This window comes from Pelophylax lessonae (genome assembly GCF_965119305.1).
Source record: "Pelophylax lessonae genome assembly, chromosome: 1".
NCBI lineage: Eukaryota > Metazoa > Chordata > Amphibia > Anura > Ranidae > Pelophylax > Pelophylax lessonae.
Window position 1 is genome coordinate 310143061 of NC_138768.1, and position 20551 is coordinate 310163611.

Consider the following 20551-nt stretch of genomic DNA (forward strand, 5'->3'; position numbering starts at 1 on the left):
CATAGACACACTCCTAAACCATATAGACACACTCCTAAACCTTGTGGACAGCCTTCCCAAAAGTGTTGAAGCTGTTATAGCTGCAAAGGGTTGGCCAATACATTATTGAACCCTATGGGCTAAGACTGGGATGCCATTAAAGTTCAGGTGTGTGTAAAGGCAGGTGTCCCAAGACTTTCGACACTAGTGTAGTTCCCACCTGACCACATCCTCTAAAACACAATGGGGAGGAACTGGGGTACATTTTTAGATAACCTGCCAGACACTATAGCCTCGTACACACACAACGAATTTCCCCTGACCGGTCGTTCGTCTTTGGTCCAGAGTGGTGTCTGTTGGTTGGAATGTGCTCTAGACTGCACACAAATTTTCCCGCACGACAGAATTCTACTTCAGAAGTGATGTCATGTGTTGGATTGCTTCCTTTGTGTTTTTTCATCTCTGAGCATGCCCAGTCTTGCTCATAAGATTTTTCCCCATCGAAATCTGTACTGACTGCACGAAAATCGGACGTGTTTTGACGGTCGACAAAAATTTTATAGCCTGCACACCAGGATTTTTTCGGCCGAAAAGTCAGAGTCGGTTGTCGAGAGCACCATACTAACAAGCCCAAAATCGTCAGATCAGTCGTCGGACGAAAATTCCCGGCCGAATTTAGACTCGTGTGTACGGGCCTTAAAGCGGAGTTCCAGCCTAACACACTCACCTGTCCAACGGTCCAGCGATGCGGCCGCCCGAAGCCTTGCTCTTCTCCCTCTCTGCTCTCTGGCGCCGGTATCACTGGTGTGAGCACCCGGCTGTGACAGTTTGGGCTTCACGGCCGGGTACGCACTGCGCATGCGCGAGTTGCGCTACTTGTCGTGATTGGCCAGCAATCTTCTGGGACCTCTGACATGTCCCAGAAGATTGCAGGGAGGGAGGGGGAGAGGAGAACTTCCGCTCAGGGCACCGCGGCGCTCCGAGCAGAAGTGGGAGCGGGTACCTGTCAAAACTAGACAACAGATGTGGCATGTCAGGGGGTTAGCACTACCTAAAGCGGAAGTTCCACTTTTGGGTGGAACTCCGCTTTAAGTACCAGTGCAACATAACTTCAAGGAATTTGCTTTTTACATGATTGGATAAATTAAGAAAATATTCACACAATTTTTGAAGAAAGATTCTCAATCCCTTTAGTGAATCAGCCTCAATGGCTGTTTAAAGATATCTGGACCCTAAAAAAAAAAAAAAAAAAAAAAAAAACACTTGCTCATTCTCTATATATGATACTTACAGGTCCCATTTATTTCTTTGTGAATACATCCTGCAATCCTTGTTTTGCCTATCTGCGTAAACTTGAAGCCTACTGTGAACAAATGTAAACGTACTTACATAAAAACATTCAAAAATGCCCATGCCGCTAAAGGACCTCACCCATGTTAGGATTGCACATGATAAATATACATAATGGGAAAACAGTCATGTCTCTTATGGGGCATACATATGTGATGCATCTTGGTTGGTTTCAAACATGCTTGGGACAAACATAGATCTATAGTCAGACAATAAAGTTAACGGAAAAAAAAAGAAAAAAAGGGCAGACTCAATGGACTACTCAGTCTTTTTCTGCCATCACTTTTCTTATGTTTCTATAGGCACTTCCCATCATGCAACAGACCCTAGTGATCATGGTGCCAGTAGACAACCTTACTGTTATAGCAAGGGTCAGGGTCCAATGGGTGTCACCCCAGTTTAATGGATCCCTGTAACAAGTCAAAATACAATGAAAATGATTCTGCATACATAATCCAGTTTAGAACTGCTCTTCTACTGTCAGGGAAGATTTTCTCTGTCAAAATAAGATTCCAGTCGTATTATTTGTACATATAAGGCTGTCTCTTTGTGTTTTACTGGAGTGCCTATTTATCATTTCAAAACCAAGTCAATCCTAATTAATGTCAAAATTACTAAAATGTTTATACTGCTTATTGTAAGATTTTTTTTTTTTAATCATCAACTCCTTTCAGGCACATATGAGAGTTTCTTTTTGCTGTAACACATCTCTTATCAGTATGTCTCATAGATTATAGGGTTACTAAAGGTCAAACTAAGCAGCTCTATTGTGTTTCTAGTTAGCTTATGCAGTTGGTGCTCTGGAGACCTTTTAAAATCCATATAGCTCTAAGGGCACATCAAAGGCACAAGGAGTGGGAGCCCCATTTAGAAAGTTGTAGAGGGGGGGGGGGCAAAGATAGTCCCAAGGGGGATCTGATAGATCATGTAAGGTTTTCTAATCAACCTTAAAGTTGTTCCGGGGGGGGGGGGGGGTTCAAAATTGATTGGGTACAGTTGTTCCAGGGGGGTTCAAAATTGATTGGGTATGGTTTTCCAATCAGTCTTATCAGTTGTACCAGCAGGTGGTTGTTCATTAATGAGACTCAGACATGAGATTGTTACCTGAGGAGACTGAAAACAATTGGATCAAGCAACTGTCTTCTCAAGTATATTTATGCTGGTGTAAAGAGCTGTAGCATATCAATTCTTTGTATCACATATGAGCAGTGGCGGCTGGTGCTCAAAACTTTGAGGTCACAAAAGTGTGAAAGGGGCCTTCAGTAATTAAGGTATAGTGTGCCCCCTTTCAATGCAGAGAGACCAACGTGCCCCCTTTCAACCTTTCAATGCAGTGACCAGCATATATGCCCCCTTAGAATGCAGTGACCGGCATACATGCCCCCTTAGAATGCAGTGACCAGCACACATGCCCCCTTAGAATGCAGTGACCAGCACACATGTCCCCTTAGAATGTAGTGACCAGCACACATGTCCCCTTAGAATGTAGTGACCAGCACACATGTCCCCTTAGAATGTAGTGACCAGCACACATGTCCCCTTAGAATGTAGTGACCAGCACACATGTCCCCTTAGAATGTAGTGACCAACAACACATGTCCCCTTAGAATGTAGTGACCAACAACACATGTCCCCTTAGAATGCAGTGACCAGCACACGTGTCCCCTTTGAATGCAGTGACCAGCACACATGTCGTGACGTATCGGACGCGATTGGGCAGGAGGACGATCCATGTGACAATAGCGAATTTTCATTCGCTATTGTCACACAATGGGTGGGCTCGGGACGCACTGCTCTGCCCCCCGGGTCCACCCCCGGGTCCACCCTTTGCATCGCCCTATTAGAGCCTCTGGCTCTATTTAGGTAATGGGAAAAAAAAAAAACCCATTGAGCTCCATGCGTCCGGCGCCCCTGCATGCAGATTAGGGGGCCAGACGCATTGGACAGGGGGGGGGGGGGGCGGTGCCCCTGCGCCCCAAACGCACCGGCCGCCACTGCATATGAGGATATCTTTTAATTAGTACACACAATCAGAAAATCGATCGTACGATAATTTGATCGTTCGCACACAGCTTTCAAGAGCTGATCACGACATTCCAATTATCTTAAGTGACAAACACGAAAACTTTTCTCGTACAATACCAGATCGAACGATTTTCATTTAATCAGTATATTATTCCAAAAAAAATCGGAAGAGCAAGACCATTCCTGCTCGGAAACGAAAGAATATATTACAATACAATACATTACATCACTTCCAAAGTTGTATTCTGTCTTACAAGAATTTTCTTATGTTTAGTAACCTCTTCATATTCGATATGAGACTAGCATGCAAAAAAACGGATGATCATTCGTCCGATATTCTCAATGTGTGTAAAATAGTTGCATTATAAGCTTTTGTCAGTGAGTTACTTCAGGACGATTAAAAAATGTGACTCTTGTTTTTCCAGTTCCGTGAGAATGTAAAGGACCTTTTACCCAACCTCCCCCCATACTCTCAGGATGACTACTATCTGCTGCGATGGCTCAGAGGTGAGATCCTCCAAGTGGAGTGGCAGATATTAAAGTAAAAAAAAAAAAGAATCTATAAGTATTTCTTTTCTTAAATTCAAATGTATGATTATTAATATAACTATTAGAAATACTTGAAAATGGCTTTATATTCGCTTCCTGTAGCCCCCTGTTCTGCAGCACTCGGACTATCAGAATGAGAGCGTGTATGTACACTGTACTTAGGGATCTTTTTCTTTGCATAGTGTTTAGTGCTGTCAGTCAAATACCAAGAATATGCATATAGGAGAGGGAGGAGTGGGATCTGTGTTGTGCAGCACCTCAATTGTCCACGGATTAATCTTCGGCTGATTCCTGCAAAATCAGCAAAAATCTGTTCTGTGGGCACCACCCATCTTGACAAAAGTTAATTTTTCAATCCACTTTCATCAAAGAAGCTGGGCAAGAATTTCTTCACCGAGCAGTGCCTTCATCCAATCAGATGCAGGCAGTTCTAGTATTCTGACAGCTGTGGGTGCCATCTGTCACAATACAATAGCCAGCATGCAGATTCTTCCATCTATGCTGTTTAGATTGGATGGGGTATAAAGGTATTCCCCCATGGGCAAAATGAGAGAAATCTTAATGGATATGGCCAACTTAAGGATGAGTGGTTGAGTACTATCAACGTGAAACAAACAAAGATAAAATTCCCAGTTCAATTTGCCAACCAGTCTGCTTACCAACCAATTTGGCCTGTCTAACAGTTTGCGTCAATACAGGGGTTTAGTTAGCACACATTTGCAAACACATGTGAAAGCTGCAGGGCCACGTCAAGGCTCCCTGTTACCTGCAGTCCTAACTCTAATGAATTTTAAAGAGTCTCCACAGTGGGAGCACATGCAAGCTAATGGATAGATAGGGGGCAGGTGAGCCTGGAGGTGGCCCATCCCTCCTGAAAGGTAATTGGGGGCATAATGGAAGCCCAGCTGATAGTATTACAGCAAAGGCACCCAGTATGTCCACTCACCAGTACACATATACAACAAAGAAAATGGCCTCTGCCCCCACCTATAACTGGCCTTCATAGCAAAGAACACATGGAAGGGCAACGCACATGAAACAAACAAAGATAAAATTCCCAGTTCAATTTGCCAACCAGTCTGCTTACCAACCAAATTGGCCTGTCTAACAGTTTGCGTCAATACAGGGGTGTGCGTTGCCCTTCCATGTGTTCTTTGCTATGAAGGCCAGTTATAGGTGGGGGCAGAGGCCATTTTCTTTGTGAGTACTATCAACGTGACTTCTGGGAAAGAAGGGTGTTGAGCAGTGCACAGTGAAGATTCTTGCAGCTATAGAACAAATATAAAGTGGATGCAATAAAAATTTGCTGGAGATTTGCTGCTTTTTTTTTTTTTTTAAATTACACTGCTCAAAAAAATGAAAAGAACACTTTGAAAACACATCAGATCTCAGTGGGGAAAAATATCATGCTGGATATTTATATTGATATGGACTGGGTAATGTGTTAGGAATCAAAGGATGCCACACCGTTTGCTGGAAATGAAAATTATCAACATACAGAGGGCTGAATTCAAAGACACCCCCCGAAAATCAAAGTGAAAAAATGATGCAGCAGGCCAGTTCATTTTCAGCAACTAGAAATAGTACTCAGGAATTTGTATGGCCCCCACGTGCTTGTATGCATGCCTGACAATGTCGGGGCATGCTCCTAATGATATGACGGATTGTGTCCTGGGGTATTTCCTCCCAGATCTGGACCAGGGCATCACTGAGCTCCTGAACAGACTGAGGTGCAACCTGGCGGCGTCTGATGGACCGAAACATAATGTCCCAGAGTTGTTCTATTGGATTTAGGTCAGGCGAGCGTGGGGGCCATTCCATGGTATCAATTTCTTCATCCTCCAGGAACTGGCTGCATACTCTGGCCACATGAGACTGGGCATTGTCATGCACCAGGAGGGACCCAGGACCCACTGTACCAGTGTAGGGTCTGACAGTGAGTCCAAGGATTCCATCTCGGTCCCTAATGGCATTCAGGGTGCCATTGTCTAGCCTTTAGAAGTCTGTGCGTCCCTCCATGGATAAGCCTCCCCAGACCATCACTGACCCACCACCAAACCGCAGCATAACATTCTTCATGACTTCTCCAGACCTTTTCACATCTGTCACATGTACTCAGGGTGAAACTGCTCTTATCTGTGAAAAGCACAGGGCACCAGTGGCAGACCTGCCAATTCTGGTGATCAATGGTGAATGCCAATCAAGCTCCACGGTGTCGGGCAGTGAGAACAGGGTATAATAGCCCTCAGGCTACCCTCATGAGGTCTGTTTCTGATTGTTTGGTCAGAGACATTCACACCATTGGCCTGCTTGGATGTCAATTTGTAGGGCTTTGGCAGTTTTCAACCTGTTCCTCCTTGCACAAAGAAGCAGATACTGGTCCTGCTGATGGGTTAGGGACCTTCTACGGCCCTTTCCAGCTCTTCTAGAGTAACTGCCTATCTCCTAGAATCTCCGCCATGCTCTTGTGCTGGGAGACACAGCAGACTTTCTGGCAATGGCACGTATTGATGTGCCATCCTGGAGGAGTTGGACTGCCCGTGCAACCATTATAGGGTCCAGGTATCGCGTCATGCTACCAGTAGTGACACTGACTCTAGCCAAATGCAAAACTCGTGAAAAACAGTCAGAAAAGATGATTAGGGAAAACAATGTCAGTGGCCTCCACCTGTAAAAGCTTTCCTGTTTTGGAGGTCGTCTCATTGTTGCCCATCTAGTGCACATGTTAATTTCATTAACACCAAAGCAGCTGAAACTGATTACCAACCCCCTCTGCTACTTAATTGACCAGCTCAATATCCCAGGAGTTTAATTGATTTGATGCTATATACCGTATTTGTCGCCGTATAAGACGCACTTTTTCTTCCCCAAAACTGGGGGGGAAAAGTTGGTGCGTCTTATACGGCAAATGAACATTTTTCCTGCTGCCTGTGCTGAGTCCTGACGTCCAATGGGGGCGGTGCCGGTGCGTGCGTCAGTCACGCACCGTCACCGCCCGATCTCCTTCCCGCCGGACCGAGAGAGCCGCCGAAAGAGCCGCCGAGAGAGCCGCCGTCAAAGAACGAAGACAGAAGAGGACGAGAGGAGCAGCGCCGTGGACGGTTCCAGGAATCCCGCCGCCGTCAGAAGAAGAGGACGAGAGGAGCAGCGCAGGCAGCCCAGGAGAGCAGGTAAGTGAGCCGACCTGTGCCATGCCTGTACCACCACCTGTGCCATGCCTGTACCACCACCTGTGCCATGCTTAAACCACCACCTGTGCCATGCCTAAACCACCACCTGTGCCATGCCTAAACCACCACCTGTGCCATGCCTAAACCACCACCTGTGCCAAGCCTAAACCACCACCTGTGCCAAGCCTAAACCACCACCTGTGCCATGCCTAAACAACCACCTGTGCCATGCCTAAAACATCACCTGTGCCATGCCTAAACCACCACCTGTGCCATGCCTAAACCACCACCTGTGCCATGCCTATACCCTCACCTGTGCCATGCCTATACCCTCACCTGTGCCATGCCTGTACCCTCACCTGTGCCATGCCTGTACCATGCCTATGCCATGCCTATACCATCACCTGTTGATATAAAATATTTTACTGCAGTATTTGGTTCAGAATCTTTTTTTTCTAGATTTTCCTCCTTTAAAATTGGGTGCGTCTTATATGCCGGTGCGTCTTATACGGCGAAAAATACGGTACTCTGATTAAAAAGTGTTCCTTTAATTTTTTTGAGCAGTGTACGTATATATATTGATTTTGGATGATTATAAATCAATTCACGTCTCAGTACTTTGTTCCCTGAAGAATTGGCATAATAATAATGAAGATATGAGCAAACTGCCCCTCTTTTTCATCCTTATGTAGGCATTTTCAGTTAGATGATAACCAAGCTGGCATTACAGCATTACACATCTGACCTTGTATTACAGCTTGTGCAGTTATATAATTGCAATTATATCTCCCATGATAACAAATGTGCATATCAGATTGATTATATTACATGGAGCTAATCATTGATCTTAGACTATTGCCAATGAAAACAAGATCACTGATACATAAAAAAACTTCAAAGTACTAATCAACTAGTGATGAAAGCAGATACAAATTGCATGGTTTTATTATAAATACTATTATCTTTCTTTCAATATTTTATCCTCGGCTTTAAACCTTTTTATTAGAGATAATAATTGCTGTTTTTTCATTGATTATTTGTTGCTAACTTCTGTAAAGTAAAATCAATATTTCAGACATGATTCCCAACCTTATCAGTTTGGTGATGCAGCTGTCCTTTAACCACTTTAGCCCCGGAGGATTTGACTGCTCAAAGACCATTCTCTATTTTGCGATTCGGCACTGCGTGACTTTAATGGACAATTGCGCGGTTGTGCGACGCTGTACCCAAATTAAATTGATCTCCTTTTTTCCCCCACAAACAGAGCTTTCTTTTGGTGGTATTTGATCACCTGTGCAATTTTTAGTTTTTGCGCTATAAACAAAAAAAGAGCGACAATTTTGAAAAAATAACAATATTTTTCACATTTTTTTTTATATGAAATTCTCCAAAAAAAATGTAAAAAATCAATTTAACATTTTAGGCCAATTTGTTTTCTGCTACAAATTTTGGTAAAAAAAAATCGCAATAAGTGTATTTTGATTGGTTTGCGCAAAAGTTATTGCGTTTACTAACTACGGGAAAGATTTATGTCATTTTTATTTTTTTATTTATTTTTTTTTAACTGGCGGCGATCTGCGATTTTTTTTTTTGCGGGACTGCGATATTGCGGCGGACAGATCGGACCCCTGACTGACATTTTTGACACTTTTGGGGGTACCAGTGACATTACTACAGTAATCAGTGCTATAAATATGCACTGTTACTGTAAAAATTACACTGGCAGGGAATGAGTTAACTTTATTGGTGATAAAGGGGTTAAGTGTGTCCCTAGGGGCATGATTCTAACAGGGGGCATGGCTAGTGAAGTAACCACAGAGACATGCAATCCTATATAGCAGGATCGCATAGCCTCTCTGCTTACTTCAGGGAGAATGACAGACGGCTGTGTTTACATCAGCCGTCTGTCTTTCTCCCTCTACTGTGGGAGATCGCGAGTGGCCGGCGACCATCGGAGCCGCCGGTCACACGCGCTGGCTCCCCAGGGAACGAGTGGGGGTGGGAGCACTCCGCCGGTGGCGCATGTTTGCCCCCTACAGGCTCGTGGGCGAGCGACGTAGGTCTACGTTGTTTTGCTTGTAAGTTGCAGAGTGCCGCAGTAAATCTACGTGAGCCGGTTGTAAAGTGGTTAAGTCAGTATTTCATGACATGTCCATTGTAAAGTACACAGTAAATCATAGCTATGTGCTTCTATTTGTATTGTAAATACATTTCCCATTAATACTAAATTATATTCTGCTTTTATATCATGCACGATCTCAGACTAACCCATCTAGCCCTGTAAAGAAGAAATCGCTATACATACCGGTACCTTTTCTGAAGCAGATCCGGTCCCACGCTAAGCTGTCAGTAGCGGATTCTCTGTGGAGGCGAGAGCAGTGGAGGCAGCCGACAACAAAAGCCCCATAGTAAGTCTATGGGTGACGTCACTTCCCATTAATTTCCCAGCCGTTGTTGGCTGTCTCCTCTGCAGAGCTGTTGCTGCTGGAGACCGGACCGGAGCAGCTTAAAAAAAATTATGTTAAGAAAAGTTATTTCTTCTTTACAGGGCTAGATAGGTTAGTGTTAGATCGTGGATGCCTGTGGATGTAGAGATTTTAGTGTTAGGGTGGACTTCCCCTTTAACCTCCCTGGCGGTATGATTATGTCAGGAATTACATACCAAAAGCGGTACAATTCTTTTCATGGAAATTTGGCGTTATGTATTATAGGCCTACAATTCTTAGTAATTACTGACTTAAACCTGACCAAAACAAGACTCTAGTAGACATCCCAGATGTGATAAATTTGAAACACAAACGCATGAATTATAATCAAATCAATAATATAATTTTATTATTTAATATATAATATATATAATAAAATTATATTATTGATTAGATTATAATTCATGCATTATATATATTATATATATATATATGTGTGTGTGTGTGTGTGTGTGTGTGTGTGTGTGTATATATATATATATATATATATATATATACACACACACACACATATATATATATATATATGTAATATATAATGCATGAATTATAATTAAATCAATAATATAATTTTATATATATATACATATATGTATATGTGTGTGTGTGTGCATATATATATATATATATATACATATATACACACATATATATATATATATATATATATATATATATGCATACATATATATACCGGTGTATATATATATATATATATATATATATATATATATATGCATATATATATATATATATATATATATGCATATATATATATATATATATATATATATATATAAAATATAAAATGTGTTATGTGTTTTGTGCAACGTTTTTTTTTTAATTTCCCTCCCTAGTTCCGCTTCCATGCAGTATTGCTGCTGCAGGGAACGGAACTAGGAAGTGATCACACCGACGGAGGGACGGAGGAGCGGTGGGACTCTCGGCTGGCGGTCACAGCAATGAGAGATCATCGCTGGATCGCCAGGAGAAGGTAAGAGAACACCGCTGCGCTCTCTGCACATCCACCCCGAGCGTGACTCGGGGTTACCGATCCTGCAATGAAAAATCCACCCCGAGTCACGCTCGGGATTACCACCAAGGAGGTTAAGTATACCTACTAATTTCATCCTAATACACCCCGCTCTTCAATAATGTAGTAGTGTTGATGGTCAGTATTTATCCACCTAGGCAAAATTTCAATGGAAAAAGCATAGAACGAGGAAGGAAAAGATTCACTGTCAGATTCTCTCTGTTGTTTGCAACTGTGGTGTTGATTTACTGCATAAAACTGGAGAGTGCAAAATCTGGTGCAGCTGTGCAGGGTAGCCAATCGGCTTCCAACTTCAGTTAGTTCTATTAAAGGATAAGTTCATATTTGGGAATATGTTACATGTTCCACCCGATTTTAGGGTGGAACATGTAACGTGCTCCCACTGCAGCAGCCCCGCCCGCTGCCCCCCTCCCTGTGGCAGCATTATAGGAAGAAGTTCCGCGTACTAGTTGGCTCCGTCCACACGGCCGCATCATTTTGACACACAGCTCTGTGTGTCTGAATGAACTACAAGGTTCGACTTCGACATACAAGCTGTTGGCTTTTAGTTCGCATTGACTATTATTTTCTTTTTTTTTTCTTTAAAGTAAACTTATCCTTTAAGCTTTGACAAAGCCTGGAAGCTGATTGGTTTCTACGCAGAGCTGCACCAGATTTTCCACTCTCCAGCTTTAGTAAATCAACCCTGTGTCAGGTAGCTCTACCCATTCTAGCATGACATCCAGGGCTCACCTTTTTTCGGTTTCTTTTTTTGCTCAATGACAACTTACAATGGGACTAATATGCCTCAACCGAGAGCCAAACATTTGGGTCGCGTTAGTGGCGCAGATCATCTGACTTGAATGGGTGCGATTGACAGGAGGTGCAAAACATCCCAGACATAACATGTAAACAGCCTCTTCTCGCTCCTATGTAGGCTTTAGATAAGCGGTTGTGGTGGGTGGTAAAATCGTAGTTTAAACGCTGGTCTGGTGAAAGTGTCCTAAGTATTTTGTAGTTGGAAGAGGCTATCATGATCACATAATTTGCTATATTTTGTGAGAATGTGCCTTAAGGACATGGTTAGTATTTTGGGCCCAGGGTTATTACTTTTGTTATTATTTTTTGCTGCTGCAAAATTAGTGCAAATTCTAGATTAATATTGTAATATACCTTTCAGTCATTCTATATACTGCCTGTCCAAAAAAAAGTCGCCACCAAAAAGAAAAGGTCTCATCCTCTGATATTTTGTTGGCTTTGATTACGGCACACATTTGCTGGGGCATTGTTTCGATAAGCTTCTGCAATGTAACAAGATTTATTTCCGTCCAGTGTTGCACAAATTTTTCACCTAGATCTTGTATTGATGATGGGAGAGTCGGACCACTGCGCAGAGCCTTCTCCAGCACATCCCAAAGATTCTCAATGGGGTTAAGTTCTGGACTCTGTGGTTTTTATTATCACAAAGTAAACATAATACAGAGATCATGAAAGAATGTAACATTGCATACTACGAATACAACAAAAAATGGGTCCGTCAAAGGCGGAATAATACAGGCAGGTTACATAACTTTCCATATCCAAACTGAAAAACATGAAAACTTTGCTCATCATTTCTCAAGTTTTAATAGTCATGTCATAACCACTTTTTCACAATTTGAGCCCGATGAATCCTGGCATTGGCATTGTCATCTTGGAATGTGCCCGTGCCATCAGGGAAGAGAACCCATTGATGGGATAACCTGGTCATTCAGTATATTCAGGTAGTCAGCTGACCTCATTCTTTGGGCACATGCAGTAACTATTCAATAGGATAGTTGCTGCATGCTTAGTTTAGTTAGTTGCTTAATTAATTCCAGGTGGCAACTTATTTTTTGGCCAGGCAGTGTATGTGCTGCATGAATACATTTCTGACTTATCGCAATATACAGCAGTATGACTGCGGGAATCCATAGTGGAGAAGGATCTGGGTGTTCTGGTAGATCATAAGCTCAATAATAGCATGCAATGCCAAGTTGCGGTTTCCAAAGCAAGCAAAATCCTTTCTTGTATTAAGAGAGGCATGGACTCCAGAGAGAGAGATATCATTTTTCCCCTGTAGAAATCATTGGTAAGACCTCATCTGCAAATATGCAGTTCAGTTTTCAAAAAAGGATATCGGGGAACTGGAAAAAGTGCAGAGAAGGGCAACCAAACTGATAAGAGGCATGGAGGAGCTCAGCTATGAGAAAAGATTAGAGGAACTGAATTTATTATCTCTTGAGAAGAGGAGATTAAGGGGAGATATGATTAACATGTATAAATACATAAGGGGTCCATATAGTGAACTTGGTGTTGATTTATTCACTTTAAGGTTATCACAGAGGACAAGGGGGCACTCTTTACGTCTAGAGTAAAACAGATTTCGTCTCCAAATACGGAAAGGTTTCTTCACAGTAAGGGCTGTGAAAATGTGGAATAGATTCCCTCCAGAGGTGGTTCTTGCCAGCTCAGTAGATTGCTTTAAAAAAGGCCTGGATTCTTCCCTAGGTGTACATCATATAACTGGGTATTATTATTTATAGGTAAAGTTGATCCAGGGAATATCTGATTGTCTCTCAGGGGATCAGGAAGGATTTTTTCCCCTGCTGTAGCAATGTATCATGCTTTGCTGGGGTTTTTCCCCTTCCTCTGGATCAACTGTGGGTATTGGATTGTGTATATGGGATTATATGGTTGTTTTTCTTTTTGCTTTTTATTTATTGAGCCAGATAGACTTGTGTCTTTTTTAACTTGACTAAATATATAACTTTGTAATATTATCATTGTGCAAATAAGCTCCAGCTTTTATCATTACAAAAGCCATATTTGAACTTTAAAACGGTTGTATAAAAAAAAAAAAAAACCTGCAGGACAAAGGCATAATGAGCTAGTATGCATCGCATACTAGCTCATTATGAAATACTTACCTTAAAACGAAGCACCGACGCGGTCGCCTGGACAACGCTAAGGGCTCTGTCATGTTGCCTCGGCATCTCTTCCTGGTTCTGCTGCTCCGGCGCTGTGAGTGGCCGGAGCCGCGATGACGTCACTCCCGCGCATACGCGCGGGAGTTTCACTTTCCGACAAGGACCGGCAAGGAGCTCTGAAGGTCCGCCGGACCTTCAGAGCGCATGCTCCGCTGAAGTCAGCGGCTGCATGCAGGGGGAATATCTACTAAACCGTGCAGGTTTAGGAGATATTAATTGTACCTACAGGTAAGCCTTATTATAGGCTTACCTGTAGGTAAAAGTCAAATAGCGGAGTATACTACCGCTTTAAGTGTAACTAAAGGCAAATTTTTTTTATTAGTTTGAGATAGAGTGCAGAGATATTATAACGCATGCCAGGTTTTTTTTGCTGTCTGTGCCCCCATTTGGTAGATTCACCCTTTCTATTTGCCCTGTTTACCATTTTCATTGAAAGTGAAAGTAAAGGAAAATTTGCAATTTTGGGTTGTCCCCCAGAAAAGTAATAGAGTGGAAATCTTCCAATGGGGACACTAGTTCTGGTGACCTTGGGGTCCCCAAGGAATTCTGTTAATTTGTAGGGATTTCCTCTCACTTCCTGTTTGGCAATGGGACAGAAAGTGAAGGGAAATCTCTGCAATGGGATACAGATAGAGGAAAAAAATCTGACCGGGGGCTATAACCCCCCCCCCCCCCTTGTTCTATCCAAAATGGAAAAAAAAATGTTTTGCCTATAGTTCTACTTTAAGTCCAGTGACTTTGCCTGGCTGAGGTGCCATTCATTCTGCTGCAGGTGGGGAAGAAGGGTTTCCTCAATCTCCTCTTCACTAGTGGTCAAAATGCAACATTGTAATTCAGAGGGTAATGGGATACACAAATTGGTGTCTACCCCATTATCGGGGATCTACTTTATAAAGATACACACAATGATGATGATCTAATTATTTTCCCTTAATTGGGATATATGGGTATTTATGTGGAACGTAGTAGCACTTTCTTTTGTATCAGCTGTTAGATTATTTTTTTTATGTTATCGGGGATCTACTTTATAAAGATACACACAATGATGATGATCTAATTATTTTCCCTTAATTGGGATATATGGGTATTTATGTGGAACGTAGTAGCACTTTCTTTTGTATCAGCTGTTAGATTATTTTTTTTATGTGTTTTAAATTGATACAAATAAAGAAATATGATTTTATGAAAAAAAATTGTGACACGTCACCTCTGACTATAAATATTTTACTATTATTGCTATAATATTTACTTTCTGAAAGTATTTTGCTGTCTCAGGAGTCTGCAATATGGTATCTGCTTCATTGTGTTGCAGGGCCTTTGGTAATAAATGGGTTAAGGATTATGGATTATATGTCTGTAATGTAATATCCCTGTAATCTCTGTCTAATCTCCTCTCCTCTCTGTCCCATCTCCCAGCCCGATGCTTTAACCTGCAGAAATCAGAGAGTATGCTCCGAAAGGTGAGGAATGTAAACTTTCAAAACTGATATTATGCAGAACTGTAACCATATCTTCTGCATGAAAACAATATGTATAGACTTTAGGCTCGAATGAGGATTTATGGTGGTAATAAGTTCTCAAATAATTGCAGCAAGGCCAAAAAGTAGCTGCACGTGTAAATTCCAGGCAACAGTTAAAAAGCTGCTTTTTCCTTTTAAAGCAGTAGTAAACCACGGCATTAAAAAATAAATAAAATACCTGTAAGGCAATGGCATAATGTGCTAGTATGCATCGTCCAGAGCGTATGCGCTGGTGATATCATTGGCTGCATCCAGTGTGAATATCTCACTGCAAGTTTAGGAGATATTCACTGTACCCACAGGTAAGCCTTATTATAGGCTTACCTGTAGGTACAAGTTAAAAAGATAAGTTTAGTATTGCTTTAAGGGCTCATTCACACGTGCATATCTGTCTGTACACCCGAGCAAAGGGCTGTCTTTACCCAGATGTACAAGTATTTTGTGCATCCATGTACAAGCAGTCCCATTCATGTCTACCAGGACACAGCAAATGCATGGACACAGGTGCTGGTCCCAATATGACAGCTGTGTGGGTACTTGTCCACGAACACACACATGCACGCACACACACACGTTCAGGGATACGCACCTGCATGGCTGTCAAATTGGGACATGCGGCTGTGTCTTTGCAGCTGTGGCATCTCAATAGACCTGAATGGATCTACTTGCATGTGGATGTATGGAATACTTGCCTTTGCGGGCAAAGATGGCCCTTTGCATTGATGTATGAGGCCTAAAGATTTGTAATTCTGTGTAGCCAGTGTAGTGATCCAAATCCCTCTTCTCAAAAACAGAACCAACCCTATGACCTCTGCAGACTACCCTGCAGGTAGGAATAGGGATGCCGCCTCATCCCTTAAAGCCGAACACATATTAATTATACAGGTTCTGTGGCTGATTAAGGTGGTAATTAAACTCACTTGGTGCCTCAACTGCATTGGCCTCAGAACCTGTGTGATTCATATGTGTCTGGGTTTAAAGAGATGAGGTAGCAACCCTAGTTGAGAAATAAAACTTGGTGTTGCCCCAGTGTGTGATGGAATGCTGAAAGAACAGCAGCACAATGATGACATCATCACTCTGCTCCCTCATCCTGTAAGGAAGATTCCACAGTTAGGACAGCTATGTGCAGTGCAGTAGAGCCTGACTTTCTTTGCCCCTTCCTATCACAGTTTCCTGAGTTCTGACATGCAGGGCAGCATGATTGCCTTTCAAGAAAGATTTAGGAACTTTTGTTAGTCCTTTTGTAAAGTTCTTTGTAAAAAAAAGTAATACATTCCTAACTGGGTTAAGTGGTTGCTATTTATACCTGTCATATTGTTAACTTCAGTGGAAAAACAAAACCTTTTAAGATATAAATATTGCTTTGTAGAGTTGAAGGCTTTCTGTATTAAAAGTCTTAAATGTCCGATGATGTTATGTTACTGCATTATATACCAATGATTCTTTAAGTTGAATTAATTGAATTTCCTATGCAGCATATGGAGTTTCGGAAGCATATGGATTCTGACAGAGTGCTGGAGAACTGGCAACCTCCTGAGGTGAGTGAAATACACACATCACTGTTCGGGCCCTTTCACATGGGATTTCCAATCAGGTCCGCCTGTCAGTTTTTCAGGCTGACCTGATCGCATGCCCTATGGAGCAGCGGATGTCAGCGGTGACATAGGTAGTTTTTTATTTTATTTTTTGTATCTATCCTATTGAATTTCCATATTTTTTGTATGTACTGCACCCCAATTTATTAAAGGTTATATTTTGTTTTTGCACAAACCAATCCCTGTGAGCTCTTCTTTAGCAACCTTCCAGAGAGGGTACTTTCCCTCTCTCTATCTCTGTGTTTTTGGTTACATGCCTGGTTGCGTAGGGTTCCCGGATCAAACTATCCGTATGGGTATGCTTCAATAAGGTCAGAATTTACTGACCTTAAGGCGACTGGATCCCATCCACAGCACAGCTTTTTATCCGTAGGTACATGTCTGCTGACACCCGCTGCTATCCGATCCGATCCTGTCTGCCAAATCCAGACGGATGGAAACCCTATTTTCCATCCGTCTGGTGGATCGGATGAAAACGGACAGGCGGTGCGTTTTCATCCAATCTCCCATAGGGGAGAGCGAGACTCTAACAGATCCATTTCTGCACAGTGAGCGGAGACGGACCTGTCATCCGCCTGCTCAGCGGGGATCAGCGGATCGATCCCCCGCTGAGCAAAACAGAGTCTGCCGGGCGGAAAGCCAGTGTGAAAGGACCCTTCCATTCTATGGGTGCTTGAGACCTTGAAGCCCCATGCACATAGGCACTGAAACACACATGTTCAGATGCAATTAGAACCCATTTCTAAATATATATCTGGAAGCATAAATTGCTTTACAGAGTTTACACCTAGGTGTTCAGTCGCATATAGCTGCATTTGTGTTTCAGGACTGTTTAGCCTGGATTTCAGCAGCTAAACGCACGTAAGCGCAAGTACATCTACACCCAGGAGAAATTTTTCTGAGAAATCTTAAGTTGGATTATATTTCCCAGATCTATTTCTCCTGCTAAATGCAGGTGGGATAAGTCCGTGTAGTGTCTTGAGTAGACCACTTTGAACTTGATTGTTTTTTATGCAGAAATCAGTGTGCAGCAAATTTTGGCACTGAAAATACTGCACATTGTAGCTTTTAGTCCATGATGTTTGAACACAATAGTATTTTTCATTTGTCTCGGCATCATAGTATTTATTGCTGTAAGTTTCATTGTCAATCACTGCAATAGATTCCATTACACCAAAGGCATGGGGTTAAATTTAGGGGTTACATTGAGTTTTGCTGCTTTCACACTGACGCGTTTTTCAAGAGCTTTTGCATTAAAAAATGCGCATGAAAAGCTCAAGGAAAAGGCTTCCTTTTAAAATCAATAAATGTGTTCACACTGGGGCAGTGAACTTCTGTTGTAGTGAAAAAAATCTGTAGAATTATATTGGTAATATAAAGGTAAAAGACTTGCAGAGCAAGGTTGCAGCCACATACGTTGGATTTAAGTGGTGTAGCAGGGTGACCCTGTGCCACTGGGTAAAATGGTGGTTAATGGGCCATACACACTATAAGATTTTCTGAAGACTTTTTCCTTCAGACTTACCAAAACCATATAATATGAGGTCAAACCTAAACACTTTCAATTTGTATGCAATCTGGCAGGCCCTTGCACTACATAGAAAAGGTAAATCTGAAGGAAAAAGTCTTCAGAAAATCTTATAGTGTGTATGGCCCATTACGCCAGATTTTGTAGGAAGCAAGCACACTAATGGCACAGGTGTGTGCTGGCTTCATATAAGAGCCAGAGATAGAACTCCACCCTCTCAAGGGGGTCAGTGTGTGAAGGGAGCCGAGAGAGGTGCTATGGTGCACCTTGGTGTCCAGGTCGGGACAGATCAAGGTCCAAGTCTGAGAGAGTCAATGAGGGACAGAACAACTAGGAAGCTGTAAGGAAAACACAGAGCTGAGGTGCAGCGTCTGGGCACAAACATTGGGACGTGTTTCATGGTCAGGAATACGAAAAAAAGGTACTGATGGCCAGGAAGACTCTGAAGAAGAACTTGGAGCAGTAAAGCTGCCGCACGAGAGCCAGGAGACTGAATGTTTCATTAATTCATAGTGACGGGGAGAACCCCCTGCGTCGGAAGACATACCTGGGTGAAGTTTTGATGTTTATTTAAATAGAATATGGTAGGAAAACCCTGAAAACTATATCTGGTGTGGAGTGATCTCACTCTTTTGGCACTACCATTGAGCCAAGGAACCCTGATATCATTTTTTTTTTTTTTTTAATCCAAGATTTTTCCTGTAACTTTATCTACTTGTATACATATGTTTATACAGAAAACTTTCACTAATCACCATAGCTTATTTGTAATTTTATTCCAGGACCAGTTTCTAATGTTATAAATAAAACGTAACACATCTATGTTATGTGACGTTAACTAAGCAGTTTAACTGGCTGCAGTCCAGACTTGTAAAATCCTTTTAACTAATCTACTAGGAAAACCTGCTCTGCATATAGATAGGTGTCAGATTAATGAAAACCCTTACTTTGATACCCTTGTTCATGTATGCCAGGAAATAAGTACAGGTCAATCCTTTAATGTGATATAAGAAGTGGTGCTTATAGCCACAATGGCCTCTTGTTTTGGCTGGCAAATGTATGGAAAACTGTTGTACATAAGGCTTCAATTAGCAGATTCTCAGGAAAATCTTTTTTTTCCCCCTAATATGCTTATTTTGTGCATGACATGGAATAAGTGCATGATATGGAAAGTCTCCTAGGCTATAATTGATAATGTCTGCTTATCTCAAGCTAAGTAGACACTAGAGCAAGGTGAATCAGCAGAAATGTTGTAACCTGTCAATCGAGTTCTTATAAAAACACATTTCAGTTTCTCATACTCTTTCTTTTCTGGTATTATTCTGAAGTCCCCCATCAAGAAGGATCACTCATAAATCATATTAAATCAGACTTGTTCTGTAATGTTGAAGATATTTCATAGCTTATCAAAATGTCTTCTTTGGTTAGAAGCTACTTGTATGAGCTGCAAAATGTCTTCAACATTAAAGGATAGATCCAGTTAATGGGACAGACTACTACTAGATACTGTATACAATATGACCAGGACATAGGAGAACCTTAACAGACATCACATGGTCTGGGGCTGCATGAGTGCTGCCGGCACTGGGGAGCTGCAGTTCATTGAGGGAACCATGAATTCCAACATGTACTGTGACATACTGAAGCAGAGCATGATCCCCTCTCTTTGGAGACTGAGCCGCAGGGCAGTATTCCAACATAACGACCCCAAACACACCTCCAAGACGACCAATGCCTTGCTAAAGAAGCTGAGGCTAAATGTGATGAACTGGCCAAGTATTTCTCCATATCTAAACCCTATTGAGCATTTGTGGGGCATCCTCAAACGGAAGGTGGAGGAGCGCAAGGTCTCTAACATCCACCAGCCCTGTGATGTCATGGAGGAGTGGAAGAGGACTCCAGTGGCAACCTGTGAAGCTCTGGTGAACTCCATGCCCAAGAGGGTTAATGCAGTGCTGGAAAAGAATAGTGGCCACACATAATATAGACACTTTGGGACCAAATTTGGACATTTTTACTTGTTGCCAGCGGTTTAGACATTAATGGCTGTGTGTTGAGTTATTTTGAGGGGACAGCAAATTTACACTGTTATACAAGCTGTAAACTCACTACTTTACATTGTAGTAAAGTGTAATTTCTTCAGTGTTGTCACATGAAAAGATATAAAATATTTACAAAAATGTGAGGGGTGTACTCATTGTTGAGATACTGTAAATCAAACAACATATACAGTGTATGTGTATATTCTCTTTCCCTCTCTCTATATCTATATATATATACTTTGTGCGTATGAGGGGTATTTAAA

At 42.0% G+C, this 20551-nt stretch overlaps 1 protein-coding gene across 1 annotated transcript in view; it reads left to right on the forward strand.

The window, feature by feature from the left end:
• The window catches only part of SEC14L2 (SEC14 like lipid binding 2), a 79543-nt gene that overhangs the window by 15757 nt on the left and 43235 nt on the right, over positions 1 to 20551 (forward strand). Inside the window, exons 2-4 of the mRNA XM_082252303.1 lie at positions 3780 to 3861; positions 15017 to 15060; positions 16599 to 16661. Coding sequence (XP_082108429.1) covers positions 3780 to 3861; positions 15017 to 15060; positions 16599 to 16661 — 189 coding nt within the window. The remainder of the gene's footprint in view (positions 1 to 3779; positions 3862 to 15016; positions 15061 to 16598; positions 16662 to 20551) is intronic.